Genomic DNA, 22,270 nt, shown 5'->3' on the forward strand with positions numbered 1-22,270 from the left:
GTAACAGAACAGCAGCTGTCAGGCAGCCCGTGATGAAGCTCGAGTCCAGGGGCAGGAGCTCCGCCCGCTGGTCACAGGTCACCTTTACAGCAAGGCAACGATTATTCTTCTGCAGGGGCCGGCCCCCTTGTCAGTCAAGAGCGGGTTGACGAGTGAATCGCTGCAGCGCCCCCTGGTGGCGACACTAGTGCTGTTCACATTTCCGTACAGGACAACTGTGAAGACGCTCTCTCCAGGATAATGAGTGCCTTCACCTTAACTCTTCTGCTCTGATGATCTCAGATTCACCCCTCACAGACTGACACACACACCCACCCCTGAAAGACTGACCCCCACACACACGCACACCCACCCCTCCCAGACTGACACACACACACACACCCCCACCCCTCACAGACTGACACACGTACACCCACTTACACACTGCCCTCCCAGACTGACCCACACACACCCACCCCTCCCAGACTGACCCCCACACACACACACCCACCCCTCCCAGACTGACCCCCACACACACACACACACCCACCACTCCCAGACTGACCCCCACACACACACACACACCCACCCCTCCCAGACTGACCCCCACACACACACACACCCACCCCTCACAGACTGACACACGTACACCCACTTACACACTGCCCTCCCAGACTGACCCACACACACCCACCCCTCCCAGACTGACCCCCACACACACCCACCCCTCCCACACACACACACACCCACCCACCCCTCCCAGACTGACCCCCACACACACACATACACCCACCCCTCCCAGACTGACCCCCACACACCAGTCAGGAAGAAAACACAGTAACCAAGAGTCTCTCATCAGCGTCATTCTTATTATTTCAGAATCGGACAGCAACAGAGCAGACAAGGAAACGCCGACCTCCCCCCCCGACAACAACCGCAACACTCCAGCCCAGGGCTGAGACCCATAAATACCAGTCTTATAAAAATGAACAGAACAAAACCGCTTATGAAACAGCTGACCGACCCCTCACCCCCGCCTGCCGCACAGGGGCAGCAGGGTTCAGGGGTGACTGACTGCGCGAGGCGCTGGGGTGATGGTCTGTGGAAGGGTGCTGGAGCAGGGGGGGCTGTCCCTGGCCTGGGGAGCCCCAGTGAGGCAGGAGAGCCGGTCAGTGCTGGGATGCAGGGGTCACTGGGGATGAAGACGCCAGAACTCCGCCCCTCTCCAGGGACACAGCTGGACACTCCAGACTTGACCAGGACTCCAGCATCCCCAGTCTCAGCAGATGGAGGACTTCAGGGTGACCCGTCAGACCTGCAGGACAGTGCCCCCCCCCCCCCCCAAGACCAGGCCTTCCCCCCTCCCCTGGGTCTGTGATTGTGTGTGAATTCTCCCATCATGCCCCCCTTCCCCCCCACCCCCCCTCTTTGTCCTTCTTCTGTCTCTCCAGCGGATCACCGGATCGCGATCAAGCCCACGTCGATCAGCTTCTGAATCTTCTGAGCAATCACCGGATTCTTCAGGTGGCTGTGCGGGGAGAGAGAGAGAGGTTGAGAGCCCCAGCCTGCCTCTCGGGGCGTGCGTGTAACTGCTCTACGTGTGCGTCTGTGTGTGTAGGTGCTCTGCTTGTGCCAGCGTCAGTGCTTGTGCGTGCGCGCACCAGTGGCAGTGTGTGCGTGCACCAGTGGCAGTGCGTGCACCAGTGGCAGTGCGTGCGTGTGCGTGTGCACCAGTGGCAGTGCGTGCGTGTGCACCAGTGGCAGTGCGTGCGTGTGCGTGTGCACCAGTGGCAGTGCGTGCGTGTGCACGTGCGTGCACCAGTGGCAGTGCGTGCGTGTGCACCAGTGGCAGTGCGTGCGTGTGCACGTGCGTGCACCAGTGGCAGTGCGTGCGTGTGCACCAGTGGCAGTGCGTGCGTGTGCGTGTGCGTGCACCAGTGGCAGTGCGTGCGTGTGCGTGCACCAGTGGCAGTGCGTGCGTGTGCACGTGCGTGCACCAGTGGCAGTGCGTGCGTGTGCACCAGTGGCAGTGCGTGCGTGTGCACGTGCGTGCACCAGTGGCAGTGTGTGCGCGCGCCAGTGTCAGTGCGTGCGTGCGTGCACCAGTGGCAGTGCGTGCGTGTGCACGTGCGTGCACCAGTGGCAGTGTGTGCGCGCGCCAGTGTCAGTGCGTGCGTGTGCGCGTGCGTGCACCAGTGTCAGTGCGTGCGTGAAGGTGCTGTACGTGTGCCGGTGCGAGACCGTGTGTGCACCAGTGTCAGTGTGTGCGTGTGCCGGTGCGAGACCGTGTGTGCACCAGGGTCAGTGTGTGCGTGTGCTGGTGCGAGACCGTGTGTGCACCAGGGTCAGTGTGTGCGTGTGCGTGCCGGAGTCCGGGGCTCGTACTCGCTCAGCGCCTGCGGGTCCTTCTGCATCTGCTCCAGGATCAGCCTCATGGCCGGGTCGCTCATGATCTGCTGGACCTCGGGGTCGGACATGGCCCTGCGCTTGACCTCCTCCGGGGTGTCGTTCCGCACGGACTGGCTGATCAAACAGCGCTGGATCCCCTCTGCCGCCTCCTGCAGGGCGAGGGGGGCGGGACAGGGTGAGAGAACGGGACAGGCAGACGGGGGACAGGAGGACAGAGGGGACAGAAGGCCGCTGTCATGTGTGGTCAGGACCAGGCGGTACCTTAGAGTTGGAGTCCAGCTCCAGGGCTTTCTGGTAGAAGTCCATGGCTTTGGTGAAATCCTTCATAGCCTCCAGGGCAGCAGCCTTCCGAGTGTAACCTTTAACTACACACAGAGGGAGAGTGTGAGGGTATCACCCTTAGCTACACACATAGGGAGGGTGTGAGTGTTTCACCCTTAACTACACACAGAGGGAGAGAGTGAGTGTATTCACCCTTAACTACACACAGAGGGAGAGAGTGAGTGTATTCACCCTTAACTACACACAGAGGGAGAGAGTGAGTGTATTCACCCTTAACTACACACAGAGGGAGAGAGTGAGTGTATTCACCCTTAACTACACACAGAGGGAGAGTGCGAGTGTATCACCCTTAACTACACACAGAGGGAGAGTGTATCACCCTTAACTACACACAGAGGGAGAGAGTGAGTGTATTCACCCTTAACTACACACAGAGGGAGAGAGTGAGGGTATCACCTTTAACTACACACAGAGGGAGAGAGTGAGGGTATCACCCTTAACTACACACAGAGGGAGAGTGTATCACCCTTAACTACACACAGAGGGAGAGTGCGAGTGTATCACCCTTAACTACACACAGAGGGAGAGTGTATCACCCTTAACTACACACAGAGGGAGAGTGTATCACCCTTAACTACACACAGAGGGAGAGAGGGAGTGTATTCACCCTTAACTACACACAGAGGGAGATAGTGAGTGTTTCACCCTTAACTACACACAGAGGGAGAGTGCGAGTGTATCACCCTTAACTACACACAGGGGGAGAGTGTATCACCCTTAACTACACACAGAGGGAGAGAGTGAGTGTATTCACCCTTAACTACACACAGAGGGAGATAGTGAGTGTTTCACCCTTAACTACACACAGAGGGAGAGTGCGAGTGTATCACCCTTAACTACACACAGAGGGAGAGTGTATCACCCTTAACTACACACAGAGGGAGAGTGTATCACCCTTAACTACACACAGAGGGAGAGTGTATCACCCTTAACTACACACAGAGGGAGAGTGTATCACCCTTAACTACACACAGAGGGAGAGTGTGAGTGTATCACCCTTAACTACACACAGAGGGAGAGAGTGAGTGTATCACCCTTAACTACACACAGAGGGAGAGAGTGAGGGTATCACCCTTAACTACACACAGAGGGAGAGTGTATCACCCTTAACTACACACAGAGGGAGAGTGTATCACCCTTAACTACACACAGAGGGAGAGAGTGAGTGTATCACCCTTAACTACACACAGAGGGAGAGAGTGAGTGTATCACCCTTAACTACACACAGAGGGAGAGAGTGAGTGTATTCACCCTTAACTACACACAGAGGGAGAGAGTGAGTGTATTCACCCTTAACTACACACAGAGGGAGAGTGTGAGTGTATCACCTTTAACTACACACAGAAGGAGAGAGTGAGTGTTTCACCCTTAACTACACACAGAGGGAGAGAGTGAGTGTTTCACCCTTAACTACACACAGAGAGAGATAGTGAGTGTATCACCCTTAACTACACACAGAGGGAGAGAGTGAGTGTATCACCCTTAACTACACACAGAGGGAGAGAGTGAGTGTTTCACCCTTAACTACACACAGAGGGAGAGTGTATCACCCTTAACTACACACAGAGGGAGAGAGTGAGTGTATCACCCTTAACTACACACAGAGGGAGAGAGTGAGTGTTTCACCCTTAACTACACACAGAGGGAGAGTGTATCACCCTTAACTACACACAGAGGGAGAGTGCGAGTGTTTCACCCTTAACTACACACAGAGGGAGAGTGTATCACCCTTAACTACACACAGAGGGAGAGAGTGAGTGTATCACCCTTAACTACACACAGAGGGAGAGTGTATCACCCTTAACTACACACAGAGGGAGAGTGTGAGTGTATCACCCTTAACTACACACAGAGGGAGAGTGTGAGTGTATCACCCTTAACTACACACAGAGGGAGAGAGTGAGTGTATTCACCCTTAACTACACACAGAGGGAGAGAGTGAGTGTATCACCCTTAACTACACACAGAGGGAGAGTGAGTGTATCACCCTTAACTACACACAGAGGGAGAGTGTGAGTGTATCACCCTTAACTACACACAGAGGGAGAGAGTGAGTGTATCACCCTTAACTACACACAGAGGGAGAGTGAGTGTATCACCCTTAACTACACACAGAGGGAGAGTGTGAGTGTATCACCCTTAACTACACACAGAGGGAGAGAGTGAGTGTATCACCCTTAACTACACACAGAGGGAGAGAGTGAGTGTATTCACCCTTAACTACACACAGAGGGAGAGTGAGTGTATCACCCTTAACTACACACAGAGGGAGAGTGTGAGTGTTTCACCCTTAACTACACACAGAGGGAGAGAGTGAGTGTATCACCCTTAACTACACACAGAGGGAGAGAGTGAGTGTATCACCCTTAACTACACACAGAGGGAGAGAGTGAGTGTATTCACCCTTAACTACACACAGAGGGGGAGAGTGAGTGTATCACCCTTAACTACACACAGAGGGAGAGTGTGAGTGTATCACCCTTAACTACACACAGAGGGAGAGAGTGAGTGTATCACCCTTAACTACACACAGAGGGAGAGAGTGAGTGTATCACCCTTAACTACACACAGAGGGAGAGAGTGAGTGTATTCACCCTTAACTACACACAGAGGGGGAGAGTGAGTGTTTCACCCTTAACTACACACAGAGGGAGAGAGTGAGTGTATCACCCTTAACTACACACAGAGGGAGAGAGTGAGTGTATCACCCTTAACTACACACAGAGGGAGAGAGTGAGTGTATTCACCCTTAACTACACACAGAGGGGGAGAGTGAGTGTATCACCCTTAACTACACACAGAGGGAGAGTGTGAGTGTATCACCCTTAACTACACACAGAGGGAGAGAGTGAGTGTATCACCCTTAACTACACACAGAGGGAGAGAGTGAGTGTATCACCCTTAACTACACACAGAGGGAGAGAGTGAGTGTATTCACCCTTAACTACACACAGAGGGGGAGAGTGAGTGTATTCACCCTTAACTACACACAGAGGGGGAGAGTGAGTGTATCACCCTTAACTACACACAGAGGGAGAGAGTGAGTGTATCACCCTTAACTACACACAGAGGGAGAGAGTGAGTGTATCACCCTTAACTACACACAGAGGGAGAGAGTGAGTGTATCACCCTTAACTACACACAGAGGGAGAGAGTGAGTGTATTCACCCTTAACTACACACAGAGGGGGAGAGTGAGTGTATCACCCTTAACTACACACAGAGGGAGAGTGTATCACCCTTAACTACACACAGAGGGGGAGAGTGAGTGTATCACCCTTAACTACACACAGAGGGAGAGAGTGAGTGTATTCACCCTTAACTACACACAAAGGGAGAGAGTGAGTGTATCACCCTTAACTACACACAGAGGGAGAGTGTATCACCCTTAACTACACACAGAGGGAGAGAGTGAGTGTATCACCCTTAACTACACACAGAGGGAGAGTGTATCACCCTTAACTACACACAGAGGGAGAGAGTGAGTGTATTCACCCTTAACTACACACAGAGGGGGAGAGTGAGTGTATCACCCTTAACTACACACAGAGGGGGAGAGTGAGTGTATCACCCTTAACTACACACAGAGGGGGAGAGTGAGTGTATCACCCTTAACTACACACAGAGGGAGAGAGTGAGTGTATCACCCTTAACTACACACAGAGGGAGAGAGTGAGTGTATTCACCCTTAACTACACACAGAGGGAGAGTGTATCACCCTTAACTACACACAGAGGGAGAGAGTGAGTGTATTCACCCTTAACTACACACAGAGGGGGAGAGTGAGTGTATCACCCTTAACTACACACAGAGGGAGAGAGTGAGTGTATCACCCTTAACTACACACAGAGGGAGAGAGTGAGTGTATCACCCTTAACTACACACAGAGGGAGAGAGTGAGTGTATCACCCTTAACTACACACAGAGGGAGAGTGTATCACCCTTAACTACACACAGAGGGAGAGTGTGAGTGTTTCACCCTTAACTACACACAGAGGGGGAGAGTGAGTGTATCACCCTTAACTACACACAGAGGGAGAGAGTGAGTGTATTCACCCTTAACTACACACAGAGGGAGAGAGTGAGTGTATCACCCTTAACTACACACAGAGGGAGAGAGTGAGTGTATCACCCTTAACTACACACAGAGGGAGAGAGTGAGTGTATCACCCTTAACTACACACAGAGGGAGAGAGTGAGTGTATTCACCCTTAACTACACACAGAGGGAGAGTGTATCACCCTTAACTACACACAGAGGGAGAGAGTGAGTGTATCACCCTTAACTACACACAGAGGGAGAGTGTATCACCCTTAACTACACACAGAGGGAGAGTGTGAGTGTTTCACCCTTAACTACACACAGAGGGGGAGAGTGAGTGTATCACCCTTAACTACACACAGAGGGAGAGAGTGAGTGTATCACCCTTAACTACACACAGAGGGAGAGTGTGAGTGTATCACCCTTAACTACACACAGAGGGAGAGTGTATCACCCTTAACTACACACAGAGGGAGAGAGTGAGTGTATTCACCCTTAACTACACACAGAGGGAGAGTGTATCACCCTTAACTACACACAGAGGGAGAGTGTGAGTGTTTCACCCTTAACTACACACAGAGGGGGAGAGTGAGTGTATCACCCTTAACTACACACAGAGGGGGAGAGTGAGTGTATCACCCTTAACTACACACAGAGGGAGAGAGTGAGTGTTTCACCCTTAACTACACACAGAGGGGGAGTGTATCACCCTTAACTACACACAGAGGGAGAGAGTGAGGGTATCACCCTTAACTACACACAGAGGGAGAGAGTGAGGGTATCACCCTTAACTACACACAGAGGGAGAGTGTATCACCCTTAACTACACACAGAGGGAGAGAGTGAGTGTATTCACCCTTAACTACACACAGAGGGAGAGTGTATCACCCTTAACTACACACAGAGGGAGAGTGTGAGTGTTTCACCCTTAACTACACACAGAGGGGGAGAGTGAGTGTATCACCCTTAACTACACACAGAGGGGGAGAGTGAGTGTATCACCCTTAACTACACACAGAGGGAGAGAGTGAGTGTTTCACCCTTAACTACACACAGAGGGGGAGAGTGAGTGTGACAATGGCTTGTACGGATGGAGAGGGGGGAAACGATACACGAATCATCGTAGGCAGATGCTTCCTGTCTGAAGGGGGTGATCAATGCAGGCCAGTGCACAGAGCCAGACTGGTGAATATCCGAGTCGGCCAAGGACCTGCACACAGACCGACCGTCCGGACTGGGCATCCTGGGTCTGTACTTACTGAAGGAGGGGTCCAGTCTGATGCACTCCTCACAGTCCTGGGAGAGAGGGGAGAGGGGAGAGGGAGTGAGTGACCGGACACAGCGCCGGGGGGGGAGAGAGACGGACAGGGGGTGGCGGTACCTTGAGGGCCAGCTGGAACTCCAGCAGCTTGGTGCAGCAGGCCGCTCGGTTGCTGTAGAGTTTGGCGTCGCTGGGGTTGCGCCTGATGGCCTCGGTGTAGTGCTTCATGGCCAGGGGATAGTCGCCTGGACAGGGGAAGACTCTGTGACTCACTGGGCGGCGCTGCTGCCCCACTGCAGCCCTGCCCCCGTCCAGCCCTCTGTACTCCTGCCCCAGTCCAGCCCTGCCCTCTCCACTCCTGCCCCAGTCCAGCCCTCTCCACTCCTGCCCCCGTCCAGCCCTCTGTACTCCTGCCCCAGTCCAGCCCTGCCCTCTCCACTCCTGCCCCAGTCCAGCCCTGCCCTCTCCACTCCTGCCCCCGTCCAGCCCTCTCCACTCCTGCCCCAGTCCAGCCCTGCCCTCTCCACTCCTGCCCCAGTCCAGCCCTGCCCTCTCCACTCCTGCCCCCGTCCAGCCCTCTCCACTCCTGCCCTCTCCACTCCTGCCCCAGTCCAGCCCTGCCCTCTCCACTCCTGCCCCCGTCCAGCCCTCTGTACTCCTGCCCCAGTCCAGCCCTGCCCTCTCCACTCCTGCCCCAGTCCAGTCCAGCCCTGCCCTCTCCACTCCTGCCCCAGTCCAGTTCAGCCCTGCCCTGCCCTCTCCACTCCTGCCCCAGTCCAGCCCTGCCCTCTCCACTCCTGCCCCAGTCCAGCCCTGCCCTCTCCACTCCTGCCCCCGTCCAGCCCTCTGTACTCCTGCCCCAGTCCAGCCCTGCCCTCTCCACTCCTGCCCCAGTCCAGTCCAGCCCTGCCCTCTCCACTCCTGCCCCAGTCCAGCCCTGCCCTCTCCACTCCTGCCCCAGTCCAGCCCTGCCCTCTCTCTACTCCTGCCCCAGTCCAGCCCTGCCCTCTCCACTCCTGCCCCAGTCCAGCCCTGCCCTGCCCCCGTCCAGCCCTCTGTACTCCTGCCCCAGTCCAGTCCTGCCCTCTGTACTCCTGCCCCAGTCCAGCCCTGCCCTTTCCACTCCTGCCCCAGTCCAGCCCTGCCCTGCCCCAGTCCAGTCCAGCCCTGCCCTCTCCACTCCTGCCCCAGTCCAGCCCTGCCCTGCCCCAGTCCAGTCCAGCCCTGCCCTCTCCACTCCTGCCCCAGTCCAGCCCTGCCCTGCCCCAGTCCAGTCCAGCCCTGCCCTCTCCACTCGAAATCCAGTCCAGCCCTGCCCACTCCACTCCTGCCCCAGTCCAGACCTGCCCTGCCCCAGTCCAGCCCAGCCCTGCCCTCTCCACTCCTGCCCCAGTCCAGTCCAGCCCTGCCCTCTCCCCTCCTGCCCCAGTCCAGCCCTGCCCTGCCCTCTCCACTCCTGCCCCAGTCCAGCCCTGCCCTCTGTACTCCTGCCCCAGTCCAGCCCTGCCCTCTCTCTACTCCTGCCCCAGTCCAGCCCTGCCCTCTCTCTACTCCTGCCCCAGTCCAGCCCTGCCCTCTCTCTACTCCTGCCCCAGTCCAGCCCTGCCCTCTCCACTCCTGCCCCAGTCCAGCCCTGCCCTCTCCACTCCTGCCCCAGTCCAGCCCTGCCCTCTCTCTACTCCTGCCCCAGTCCAGCCCTGCCCTCTCCACTCCTGCCCCAGTCCAGCCCTGCCCTCTCTCTACTCCTGCCCCAGTCCAGCCCTGCCCTCTCCACTCCTGCCCCAGTCCAGCCCTGCCCTGCCCCCGTCCAGCCCTCTGTACTCCTGCCCCAGTCCAGTCCTGCCCTCTGTACTCCTGCCCCAGTCCAGCCCTGCCCTTTCCACTCCTGCCCCAGTCCAGCCCTGCCCTGCCCCAGTCCAGTCCAGCCCTGCCCTCTCCACTCCTGCCCCAGTCCAGCCCTGCCCTCTCCACTCCTGCCCCAGTCCAGTCCAGCCCTGCCCTCTCCACTCCTGCCCCAGTCCAGTCCAGCCCTGCCCTGCCCCAGTCCAGTCCAGCCCTGCCCTCTCCACTCCTGCCCCAGTCAAGCCCTGCCCTGCCCTCTCCACTCCTGCCCCAGTCCAGCCCTGCCCTCTCCACTCCTGCCCCAGTCCAGCCCTGCCCTGCCCCAGTCCAGTCCAGCCCTGCCCTCTCCACTCCTGCCCCAGTCCAGCCCTGCCCTCTCCACTCCTGCCCCAGTCCAGTCCAGCCCTGCCCTGCCCCAGTCCAGTCCAGCCCTGCCCTCTCCACTCCTGCCCCAGTCCAGCCCTGCCCTGCCCTCTCCACTCCTGCCCCAGTCAAGCCCTGCCCTCTCCACTCCTGCCCCAGTCCAGCCCTGCCCTCTCCACTCCTGCCCCAGTCCAGCCCTCTATACTCCTGCCCTGCCCCAGTCCAGGTTCAGTCCAGCCCTCTCTACTCCTGCCTAGTCCAGCCCTGCCCTCTCCACTCCTGCCCCAGTCCAGTCCTGCCCTGCCCTGCCCTCTCCACTCCTGCCCCAGTCCAGTCCAGCCCTGCCCTCTCCACTCCTGCCCCAGTCCAGCCCTGCCCTCTCCACTCCTGCCTAGTCCAGTCCAGCCCTGCCCTCTCCACTCCTGCCTAGTCCAGTCCAGCCCTGCCCCAGTCCAGGTCCAGTCCAGCCCCTCACCCTTCTGAAAGGCCTCGTTCCCCTTGTTCTTCTCCTCCAGAGCCAGGTCTGGGTTGATGTAGGCCAGCTTCTCCTGCTCCTTCAGGATCTTCTCCGCCTGCGGAGCGAGAGAGGAGAGAGGGGAAACGTCTGTAAACATTGTGTTGATTGTGTCTGGTTTGGCAACACTGCAGTTCACTGGTGACACACAACACAGCTGTATGATTCTGGGAGAGAGGAGAGGGGCTGGAGAGGGGCCAGAGAGGGCCGGAGAGGGGCCAGAGAGGGGCGAGAGAGAGTTTCACTGGCCGGAGCCAGAGAGCCGACTCACCTGCTGGCACTTCTTCAGCACCTCTGGAGTGCGGTGCTCCGTCAGGCTCTTGTTGTAGAACTGGATCGCCTCCTTGTACTTCTCCTCCTTGTAGAAGGAGTTCCCAATCCGCGCGTAGGCCCTGCCGGGAGAGACCACCCGTCACCCCGTCACCCCCACAGCCACACGCCCACGTCTCCCAGGCACCTCCACTGGGCTCACACTGCACCGGGGTGTCCAGTGGGGTCAGGGCTGGGGGTCACACTGCACCGGGGTGTCCAGTGGGGTCAGGGCTGGGGGTCACACTGCACCGGGGTGTCCAGTGGGGTCAGGGCTGGGGGTCACACTGCACCGGGGTGTCCAGTGGGGTCAGGGCTGGGGGTCACACTGCACCGGGGTGTCCAGTGGGGTCAGGGCTGGGGGTCACACTGCACTGGGGTGTCCAGTGGGGTCTGGGCTGGGGTCACACTGCACTGGGGTGTCCAGTGGGGTCTGGGCTGGGGTCACACTGCACTGGGGTGTCCAGTGGGGTCTGGGCTGGGGGTCACACTGCACTGGGGTGTCCAGTGGGGTCAGGGCTGGGAGTCACACTGCACCGGGGTGTCCAGTGGAGTCAGGGCTGGGGTCACACTGCACTGGGGTGTCCAGTGGAGTCAGGGCTGGGGGTCACACTGCACTGGGGTGTCCAGTGGGGTCAGTGCTGGGGGTCACACTGCACTGGGGTGTCCAGTGGGGTCAGGGCTGGAGGGTCACACTGCACTGGGGTGTCCAGTGGGGTCAGGGCTGGGGGGGCCACACTGCACTGGGGTGTCCAGTGGGGTCAGGGCTGGGGGGGTCACACTGCACTGGGGTGTCCAGTGGGGTCAGGGCTGGGGGTCACCCTGCCCTGGGGTGTCCAGTGCTGGGGGTTCGAGAGAGCCTTACTTGGCGATGGTCCTGTAGTCCTCCCTGTGCTCCCGGCCCACCTCGATGGCCTTCTCACACAGCTCCCTGCAGCGGCTGAAGTCTCCCTTCTCGAAGAACACGGCTGAGAGAGAGGACAGGGCGGTCATGACAGGCGCTCCCAGCACAGAGACTGGGGTGAGGAGCACACTACAGTCCTACCCAGGACAACCAGTACAGCCAGTACACAGCACAGGCGTGCGCCGAGAGCAATAACATGCCAGCTGTTCAGTATGACAGCGCAGGTACCTGCCTGGCTGGACAGGTGTTCAGTACGACGGCGCCTGGTTGGACAGGTGTTCAGTACGACGGCGCAGGTACCTGCCTGGCCGGACTGGTGTTCAGTACGACGGCGCAGGTACCTGCCTGGCCGGACAGGTGTTCAGTACGACGGCGCAGGTACCTGCTTGGTTGGACAGGTGTTCAGTACGACGGCGCAGGTACCTGCTTGGTTGGACAGGTAAGTCATGTTAGTGGGGTCAGCCTGCAGTGCTGCTTCATAGTGTTTCAGAGCCGAGTCGAAATCCTTCTTCTTATAGGCCTCATTCCCCAGCTCCTTCTCTCGCAGAGCCTGGAGAGACAGACAGGCCCTCAGCACACACAGACCCCCCCCCCAGAGAGACAGACAGGCCCTCAGCACACTGTCACTCTCGCACACACACACCCCCCTGAGAGAGAGACAGGCCCTCAGCACACAAGAGGCAGAGACAGACAGGCCCAGTACCTGTCTCTTGTTCTCAGGCAGGTCCTCGTCTCGGTGCTTGGCCGGCTCGGGCGCTTTCTTGGGGGGCGGCGGGGGTGGGGCAGGGGTGTCCTCCTCGTCCTCCTCTGCGCCCGCCAGGTCGATGCCGAGCAGCACGCTGAGCGTGGTCATGACCCGCGGGTCCTGCAGCTTCCTGAGGGAGCGCACATAGGGCACGCGCTCAGAGAGGGGCAGGGGAACCGCTCCTGGGGTACCCTCCTGCGCGATCTCCTGGGGTACCCCACCCTGCTCCTCCTGCACGATCTCCTGGGGTACCCCACCCTGCTCCTCCTGCGTGGAGCCTGCGCGATCTCCTGGGGTACCCCACCCTGCTCCTCCTGCGCGATCTCCTGGGGTACCCCACCCTGCTCCTCCTGCGCGATCTCCTGGGGTACCCCACCCTGCTCCTCCTGCGTGGAGCCTGCGCGATCTCCTGGGGTACCCCACCCTGCTCCTCCTGTGCGATCTCCTTGCAATCACATGGGTTTTCTGCAGGAGCTCCACACTGTACCGGTGGACACTCACTGTCCAGCTCAGTGTCAGCCGTCACCCAGTGTCCAGGTCAGTCTCAACTGTCACTCACTGTCCAGCTCAGCGCTCCATACTGTACCGGCGGTCACTCACTGTCCAGCTCAGTGTCAGCGGTCACCCAGTGTCCAGGTCAGTCTCAACTGTCACTCACTGTCCAGCTCAGCGTCAACGGTCACTCAGTGTCCAGCTCAGTGTCAATGGTCACTCAGTGTCCAGCTCAGCGCTCCACACCGCCCCGGCGGTCACTCACTGTCCAGCTCAGTGTCAACGGTCACTCAGTGTCCAGCTCAGCGCTCCACACCGCCCCGGCGGTCACTCACTGTCCAGCTCAGCGCTCCACACCGCCCCGGCGGTCACTCACTGTCCAGCTCAGTGTCTGCGGTCACTCGCTGTCCAGCTCAGCGCTCCACACTGTACCTGTGGTCACTCAGTGTCCAGCTCAGTGTCAACGGTCACCCAGTGTCCAGCTCAGCGCTCCACGCCGCCCCGGCGGTCACTCACTTGCCCAGATCGGCTGGCCGGCTCTTGAGCTGCTCCAGGAGCTCCCGGTAGCTGGGGTCAGCCAGCAGGGCGCGGGTGCGAGGATCGCCCTCCAGCTTCTGGTACAGGTTGGGCACAGCGAAGGGATTGGCCATCTTCTTCTCTGGGGGCGGGAGAGGGAGGGGGACCGGGGTCAGGACTGACAGAGGCCACCCCCCCCCAGGCTCTCTCCCAGTGTACCTGCTGCCCACACCCCCCCCCAGGCTCTCTCCCAGTGTACCTGCTGCCCCCCCCCTCCACACTCTCTCCCAGTGTACCTGCTGCCCACACCCCCCCCTCCACACTCTCTCCCAGTGTACCTGCTGCCCCCCCCCTCCACACTCTCTCCCAGTGTACCTGCTGCCCACACCCCCCCCTCCACACTCTCTCCCAGTGTACCTGCTAGCCGGGCCTCCATGTTCTGTAGCCCCTCCTTCAGCTGCTGATTGGTCGGCTCATACTTCAGCCCCTCCTGATAGGTCAGTTTGGCCTCCTCGAACCGCCCCAGGAACTCCAGAGCAGCCGCCTTCCGCGAGTAACCCTGCAGGGGCAGATGGGCGGGGGCGGGGTTACTGCACGTTACTACGGAAACCGCGGCACTGGCGGGAGCAGCCCTGCTCCAGCACCACAGAAACCCCAACAGCACTCCTCCTGCGCTGGAGACCCCGCACTGGCGACCAGTCCCGGTCCAGGGGCAAGCCTTTCGAAACGCCCTCGCCGGCCCAGCGGGTTCTGCAGGGCCCGTCGCCTGGGTTCTGGAGTCGCTCGCCTCGCAGGGCCCCGCTGGCCCCGGGCTCCTGCGCACCGCTGTCCGGGGGCCCCCGGTCTTGGGGTTCCCCCCCCTGACCGCGTTACACCTCACCCTGAACTCTTCATCCCTCGCTCTCTCCCTGCGCACTGTCCTGCTGTCTCACTGGACGATCTGTCTGCAGACCCCCAGGGGCGCCTAGAACAGCAATACTGGTCTGTATGAGGGAAAGAATTCGGGAACTGGCCCAGGAGCCCCACCGAGACACGCACTGGACTGCGCACACACACGCACGCTGACCAGTCTGTCTGGACCGCGCACACACGCTGACCGGTCTGTCTGGACCGCGCACACACGCTGACCGGTCTGTCTGGACCGCGCACACACACGCACGCTGACCGGTCTGTCTGGACCGCGCACACACACGCACGCTGACCGGTCTGTCTGGACCGCGCACACACGCTGACCGGTCTGTCTGGACCGCGCACACACACGCACGCTGACCGGTCTGTCTGGACTGCGCACACACACGCACACACACACACACACACACACACCGGTCTGTCTGGACTGCGCACACACACGCACGCTGACCAGTCTGTCTGGACTGCGCACACACACACACACGCACGCTGACCGGTCTGTCTGGACTGCGCGCACACACGCACGCTGACCGGTCTGTCTGGACCGCACACACACACACACCTTGCCCCAGTCCGGCTTGACCTCGACGGTCCTGCAGGCGTCCTGCAGTGCGCTCTGGTAGTCGCCCTTCTTGGCGTGAGCGGCCGAGCGGTTGCTGTACAGGACGTGGTTCCTGGGGTCGAGGGTCAGGGCCTCGCTGTAGCAGCGCACCGCCTGCTCCACGTCCCCCGCGCTCAGGGCCTGGTTGCCTCGATCCTTCAGCTCTGCCACCTGGGGGCAGGGGGAGGGGGATATTATTTTATTTTATCATTATTTTTATTTGCTTTGACAACACCGATCGTACCCATCGGTCATGCTAATAAAGCACCTTGAAACTGAATTGAATTGAGAGGGAGAGGGACAGGACAGACCGCAAGAGAGAGGAACAGGGAGAGGGACAGAGAGAGAGGAACAGGGAGAGGGACAGAGAGAGAGGAACAGGGAGAGGGACAGGACAGACCGCAAGAGAGAGGAACAGGGAGAGGGACAGAGAGAGAGGAACAGGGAGAGGGACAGAGAGAGAGGAACAGGGAGAGGGACAGGACAGACCGCAAGAGAGAGGAACAGGGAGAGGGACAGAGAGAGAGGAACAGGGAGAGGGACAGGACAGACCGCAAGAGAGAGGAACAGGGAGAGGGACAGAGAGAGAGGAACAGGGAGAGGGACAGAGAGAGGGCGTTGGGGACCGGGAGAGGGACAGAGAGAGAGGAGCGAGAGGGACAGAGAGAGGGCACTGGGGACCGGGAGAGGGACAGGACGGACAGGAACAGAAGGCTATGGACTCCTCACACACGGACACCTACTCCACACTACACAGTGTCCCCGGCCACAGACCCGGATCAGGGAGAGCAACACGCTGCCCAGCCAGGAGGGGGCAAGACAGGACCGGGCAGCAGGAGGGGGGTGTCCGGGGGTCAGCGGGTCAGCGGGTCAGCAGGACAGGATCTCCCTGACCGGGACCGCTGCAGCCCCGCAGACTGCGACTAAACCCACCGCCCGCGACCTCGGCCTGTTCCAGACCCCCACCACCCTCCGTGTACAGCGGCGCCTCCCGTCCAGCCCGGAGACCGGAGAGCCTCTCGCAGAGACGGTTCTAGAAAGAGGCCCGTAGCTGGTCGGGGGGGGGGGGGCTCCCACCCGCGAAGGAAACGGTCACGGACTCCACACAGCGCATCGCTCCCCCTCCATTCCCGAGACCCCCCCCACCACCACCCAGACGAACGAGGGAAATTGGGGGTCACGCCCGACACACTGCACCCCAAATCCACCCCCCACCCGGGACAGAGAAACCCCAAATCAAAACCTGCCCCCGGAAACAGCTCTACACGGCGCTCAACAACACTGTGGAGGGGCCCCTCCTCTCGCGAGCGGACTCGGGGCTCCCCGCCGCCGCCGCCGCCGCAGTGACCCCGGTTTCGGCACCGCGGGGCGGGGGGTCCCCCCTGCCGGGGAGCCAGCACGCCCCCGGACTGCCCCGGGCAGCGGGGCTCACCGCCCCCAGCGACCCGGCGCGCTGCCATCACACGGCTCTTCCAGACGGCGGCCTTTTCGGGCGCCTGATAAGGAAAGAAAAGACACAGAAGGGCGCCCGGCCGCTGGCGAACTCACCTTCTCCATCGCAACAGCCATGAGGTTCCAGAAGCTACTGCGAACTGACAGCCTCCCCGCCCCGCCCTCGCCCTCCTATCATTGGCGCAGGGGAGGCGGGGAGACCGCCCGTGCCGCCATCCCACGGGCTGCCCCGCCCGTCAGTCCGCAGACCCCGGCGCGGCGGATTGGCTGTCGCCCACGTCCTGTCCCGCCTCCCCTTGCCGACGCCGGGCCGGTGCGCTCCCCGCTCCCGAGTGGAGGGCGAGGGCCGTCCGTCAACCCAGGAGGGGGACGTGATTGGGTCCTGCTGGAGCGGAAAGGGTTGGGATTGGCCGGGCCGGGGGAGACCCGCCCACCTTCTTCTACGCACGGCTATCGGGGGGGGGGGCCAGCTTGGAAGTTTCTCGACCTATCAGCTGCCAGGGTTCTAGAAAATTCGCACTTTAAAAGGGCGGCTGCGGAGAAACCTCGCTTCTGATTGGTGGGATGGAGCAAGGCACGGTTGAAGTAACCGGCCTTCTCATTGGCTGTCAAGCCTCGGCGACAGGAGGGCGTGTCTGAACGGAGGAAAGATCGGGAATTAACCAGGAAATGTCCGTCTTGCTGTTATAAACTGAAACAATGCGTGTTGTTTACTTAAACCCGTAGGTTTCAGGAGATTGGCTCTGTTGTGGCTCATACCCCACGACTATCCTATCCGTTTCTTAGGGCAGTGGCGTGCGGTGTAGTGAACGCAGGACTAGAAATCGAGATAGGGAATGATTTTGGATAGAGAAATGTGATAAAAACATCCGGGAGATGATGGCTGAGACCATATACCCCTTAGATCTGGAAGAACGTGGGTTTTGGTGAGGCACACGACGAGTCTCTTGTTAGACCACGATCTGACTACCTTGCCAAAAACTAAACACACTCATTTTAAAATTCTTCACAAGCACGTATCCTTCTCTGGGAAGGAAATTCCTCAGAAAAAAAGGTTGAAGTTTGACTGACTATTTTCTGTGAGCGTGAAATTGGAACAACTGAAGTCCCATGTCCAGATTTCTGGCGTTCTGGTTGTTCCTGGTTAAAATGTAAAAACATTTGTATACATTCAACTTACAATGATGTTGTGTTTAGTGTTCTAAGTAAAAATAAAGAAGTGTGAATTTAAATTGTGTAAGTGTAGAGCGCTTTAAACGTCTGTATGCTCTAAAGAATTTATAAATTCAGATAACGTGTATTTATAACAGGTATTCTGAAAATACCCTTGGGAATCTGGTTTGCAGAAACCTGCCTGCATACAAGCTGGTTATTTTATGAGACATCTAAAGCAAGAACTCTAGCTGAGTTGTTATTTATTTGATGTTGTTGTTGTTGATTGCTTACGTGATGTTATGTTGTAAGAAGTGGGAGCACAGCCTGTCCTCTCTGGGCAGCCAGGTCTGCCTGTGTCCAGTGTCTGTGTCCAGGCTGTGGTCACTGAGCCTGTCCTCTCTGGGCAGCCAGGTCTGCCTGTGTCCAGTGTCTGTGTCCAGGCTGTGGTCACTGAGCCTGTCCTCTCTGGGCAGCCAGGTCTGCCTGTATCCAGTGTCTGTGTTCAGGCTGTGGTCACTGAGCCTGTCCTCTCTGGACAGCCAGATCTGCCTGTGTCCAGTGTCTGTGTCCAGGCTGTGGTCACTGAGCCTGTCCTCTCTGGGCAGCCAGGTCTGCCTGTGTCCAGTGTGTGTCCAGGCTGTGGTCACTGAGCCTGTCCTCTCTGGGCAGCCAGGTCTGCCTGTGTCCAGTGTCTGTGTCCAGGCTGTGGTCACTGAGCCTGTCCTCTCTGGGCAGCCAGGTCTGCCTGTGTCCAGTGTCTGTGTCCAGGCTGTGGTCACTGAGCCTGTCCTCTCTGGGCAGCCAGGTCTGCCTGTGTCCAGTGTCTGTGTCCAGGCTATGGTCACTGAGCCTGTCCTCTCTGGGCAGCCAGGTCTGCCTGTATCCAGTGTTTGTGTTCAGGCTGTGGTCACTGAGCCTGTCCTCTCTGGGCAGCCAGATCTGCCTGTGTCCAGTGTCTGTGTCCAGGCTGTGGTCACTGAGCCTGTCCTCTCTGGGCAGCCAGGTCTGCTTGTGTCCAGGCTGTGGTCACTGAGCCTGTCCTCTCTGGACAGCCAGGTCTGCCTGTGTCCAGTTTCTATGGCCAGCCTGTGGCCATTGAGCCTCACCCACATCTCTGACATCTACAGCGGGACTACAATTCCCAGGAAGCTTTGCGGCGCCACCAGCTCCGCGAGTTGACCTTGCGCGACTCTGCTCCTGTTTGAACTCGGTGCGCACGAGAGGCGGGCTGGTCTGAGCAAAGCGAAACCGAATCCCCGGACCCAGGAGCGCCTGTCTGTCAGAACCGAGCACCGCTGCGAGAATGGCGTTTCAAATTTCATCCCTGGCCGCCCGGATCAAGCTCCCCGCACTTTCTCTGTCTGTCCCGTCCCGCAGCCGGATCTGGAGTTGGGGGCTCGGTTCCGAGCTGAAACGGGGCTCGGGTTTCGCCGGAATCCGCGCCGAGCCGAGCCGCCGTCAGACTGCAGGGAGGCTGCCAGCGCTGGGTAGACAAGACAGTCAGGCCGGTCGAACTCGGACCGGCGGCGCGTGGCTGGTGTGCCGGGTCTCGGCCCGGTTCGGTGCGGCGCTCGGTGCCGCGGGTCTCGCCTCTCTGCACACCGGACGGGTCTGCGCCATGACGGCGCGCGGCGGCGGCACCATCGATCTGGACTCGCCGGACGGCGACTGGGAACGAGTCAAAGGTGAGAGTGCGGGTCCGTCCGGAACCAGGGTCCACTGTAGATCAGGGCTGTGTGAGCAGGGGGTCTATGGAGTTAATCACACTTCTGCACACTGGGAGTCTGACAGCACTGTCACACCTGGAGCGGATCAGACTGCTGCGCACTGGGAGTCTGACTGACAGCACTGTCACACCTGGAGCGGATCAGACTGCTGCACACTGGGAGTCTGACTGACAGCCCTGTCACACCTGGAGCGGATCAGACTGCTGCACACTGGGAGTCTGACTGACAGCACTGTCACACCTGGAGCGGATCAGACTGCTGCGCACTGGGAGTCTGACTGACAGCCCTGTCACACCTGGAGCGGATCAGACTGCTGCGCACTGGGAGTCTGACAGCACTGTCACACCTGGAGCGGATCAGACTGCTGCGCACTGGGAGTCTGACAGCATTGTCACACCTGGAGCGGATCAGACTGCTGCGCACTGGGAGTCTGACTGACAGCCCTGTCACACCTGGAGTGGATCAGACTGCTGCGCACTGGGAGTCTGACTGACAGCACTGTCGCACCTGGAGCGGATCAGACTGCTGCACACTGGGAGTCTGACAGCACTGTCACACCTGGAGCGGATCAGACTGCTGCGCACTGGGAGTCTGACTGACAGCACTGTCACACCTGGAGCGGATCAGACTGCTGCGCACTGGGAGTCTGACTGACAGCCCTGTCACACCTGGAGCGGATCAGACTGCTGCACACTGGGAGTCTGACAGCACTGTCACACCTGGAGTGGATCAGACTGCTGCGCACTGGGAGTCTGACTGACAGCACTGTCACACCTGGAGCGGATCAGACTGCTGCACACTGGGAGTCTGACTGACAGCACTGTCACACCTGGAGCGGATCAGACTGCTGCGCACTGGGAGTCTGACTGACAGCACTGTCACACCTGGAGCGGATCAGACTGCTGCGCACTGGGAGTCTGACTGACAGCACTGTCACACCTGGAGCGGATCAGACTGCTGCGCACTGGGAGTCTGACAGCACTGTCACACCTGGAGCGGATCAGACTGCTGCGCACTGGGAGTCTGACAGCACTGTCACACCTGGAGCGGACCAGACAGATCTCCTGTCCCTTCAGCTGTGACTGAGTGTCTCTCTCTCTGTCCAGAGCTCCTGGGCTCTCTCAGCCAGGAGGAGAGGCGCAAGCTCTATCGCACCCCTGACTTCCTGTCCCTGGAGGAGATCCGCACCTGGAAAGCCACAGGTACGCCCAGCCTCACGAGCACCCCCTCCTCTGTACCCCAGGTCTGTCTGCTGTACCCCAGTACTGCCTCTAATGTCATCTGTAACCTAATACAACCTCCTGCGCCCTAGTATTGTCTGCTATACCCCAGTGTTCTGTACCCCTTAATGCCTATTGTACCCCATTAATATCATCAGTCTCCCACAACATAATACTCTCTTGTGTACCCCAGTACTGTGCACTGTACCCCAGTACTGCCTCTTGTAACCCACTAATGTCATCTGTTACCTAATGCAACCTCCTGCGCCCCAGTATTGTCTGCTATACCCCAGTGTTCTGTACTCCTTAATGCTTCTTGTACCCCATTAATATCATCAGTCTCCTACAACATAATACTCTCTTGTGTACCCCAGTACTGTGCTCTGTACCCCACTGGTGCCTCTTGTAACCCACTAATGTCATCTGTTACCTAATACAACCTCCTGCGCCCCAGTATTGTCTGCTATACCCCAGTGTTCTGTACTCCTTAATGCCTCTTGTACCCCATTAATATCATCAGTCTCCCACAACATAATACTCTCTTGTGTACCCCCGTACTGCCTCTTGTACCCCACTAATGTCATCTGTAACTTAATACAACCTCCTGTGCCCCAGTATTGTCTGCTGTACCCCAGTGTTTTGTACCCCTTAATGCCTCTTGTACCCCACTAAAATAATCAGTCTCCCACAACATAATACTCTCTTGTGTACCCCAGTACTGTGTTCTTACAGCTTCTTGTACCCCACTACTGTCTCAGTAGCCCAGTACAGCCTCCTGTACCCCTCGATTGTCTGCTATATCCCAGTACTGGCTCTGTGCTGTCCTGGCAATATGATCAGATTTTGGGGTTCCCCATTGTTCGCAGGACAACCCAAGGGTGAGGTGCATTTCAAGAGCAACGAGAGCCTGAACCCCAAGATCTCCCTGTTTCGGGGAGACATCACCAAGCTGGAGGTGGACGCGGTGGTCAACGCGGGTAAGTGCCCTGGCCAGCTGGAGGGGGCGCCTGTCGGTGTGACCCCCCAGCTGGACCTGCAGGGTCAGTCTGTCGGCGATGCTGGCTGGTTCTGACTGGTCTTCTGGATGTGTGCTAGTTGGTGCTCCAGGGTCCTGGGTTCGATTTCTGGACTGCAGCTCCTTCAGTGTGGAGACTGCAGGCTGTGTGTGTGTCCTGCGACGGACCACTGTCCTGTCCAGGCTGTGTGTGTGTCCTGCAATGGGCCGCTGTCCTGTCCAGGCTGTGTGTGTGTCCTGCGATGGACTGCTGTCCTGTCCAGGCTGTGTGTGTGTCCTGCGATGGACTGCTGTCCTGTCCAGGCTGTGTGTGTGTCCTGCGATGGACTGCTGTCCTGTCCGGGGTGTGTGTGTGTGTGTGTGTGTGTGTGTGTGTGTGTGTGTGTGTGTGTCCTGTGATGGACCGCTGTCCTGTCCGGGGTGTGTGTGTGTCCTGCGATGGACCGCTGTCCTGTCCAGGCTGTGTGTGTGTCCT

At 58.8% G+C, this 22,270-nt stretch overlaps 2 protein-coding genes across 4 annotated transcripts in view; one reads left to right on the forward strand and one right to left on the reverse strand.

Moving 5' to 3' along the window:
• Nucleotides 1–827: 827 nt before the first annotated feature.
• On the reverse strand, nucleotides 828–16,925 carry stip1 (stress-induced phosphoprotein 1). Its single transcript, XM_088608762.1, has 14 exons — nucleotides 16,775–16,925; nucleotides 15,188–15,397; nucleotides 14,134–14,275; nucleotides 13,717–13,858; nucleotides 12,667–12,838; nucleotides 12,387–12,513; nucleotides 11,925–12,027; nucleotides 11,022–11,142; nucleotides 10,712–10,808; nucleotides 8,152–8,276; nucleotides 8,030–8,066; nucleotides 2,650–2,753; nucleotides 2,365–2,537; nucleotides 828–1,507 (listed from the first exon to the last, which is right to left on the reverse strand). The coding sequence occupies exons 1-14, from the start codon at nucleotides 16,793–16,795 to the stop codon at nucleotides 1,435–1,437; spliced, it is 1,647 nt and encodes a 548-aa protein (XP_088464888.1). The 5' UTR covers nucleotides 16,796–16,925; the 3' UTR covers nucleotides 828–1,434.
• A 2,069-nt stretch (nucleotides 16,926–18,994) lies between these two features.
• Nucleotides 18,995–22,270, forward strand: part of macrod1 (mono-ADP ribosylhydrolase 1) — a 48,864-nt gene continuing 45,588 nt past the window's right edge. For all 3 annotated transcript variants that reach the window (XM_088608783.1, XM_088608784.1, XM_088608782.1), the window contains exons 1-3: nucleotides 18,995–19,518; nucleotides 20,667–20,762; nucleotides 21,647–21,757. In XM_088608783.1, the coding sequence (XP_088464909.1) occupies nucleotides 19,137–19,518; nucleotides 20,667–20,762; nucleotides 21,647–21,757 (589 nt within the window). In that variant the 5' untranslated portion in view covers nucleotides 18,995–19,136. The remainder of the gene's footprint in view (nucleotides 19,519–20,666; nucleotides 20,763–21,646; nucleotides 21,758–22,270) is intronic.

This window comes from Lepisosteus platostomus, chromosome 16 (genome assembly GCF_059453375.1).
Source record: "Lepisosteus platostomus isolate fLepPlt1 chromosome 16, fLepPlt1.hap1, whole genome shotgun sequence".
Classification (NCBI taxonomy): Eukaryota; Metazoa; Chordata; class Actinopteri; order Semionotiformes; family Lepisosteidae; genus Lepisosteus; species Lepisosteus platostomus.

Coding starts and splice junctions, on each gene's coding strand:
- stip1 (XM_088608762.1), bottom strand. CDS start 16,795: ATGGCTGTTGCGATGGAGAAG. Junction 15,398..16,774: donor TGGCTGTTGCGATGGAGAAG/GTGAGTTCGCCA, acceptor CCCTGCCCCCAG/GTGGCAGAGCTGAAGGATCG. Junction 12,514..12,666: donor TGCCTGAGAACAAGAGACAG/GTACTGGGCCTG, acceptor CTGTCTCTCCAG/GCTCTGCGAGAGAAGGAGCT.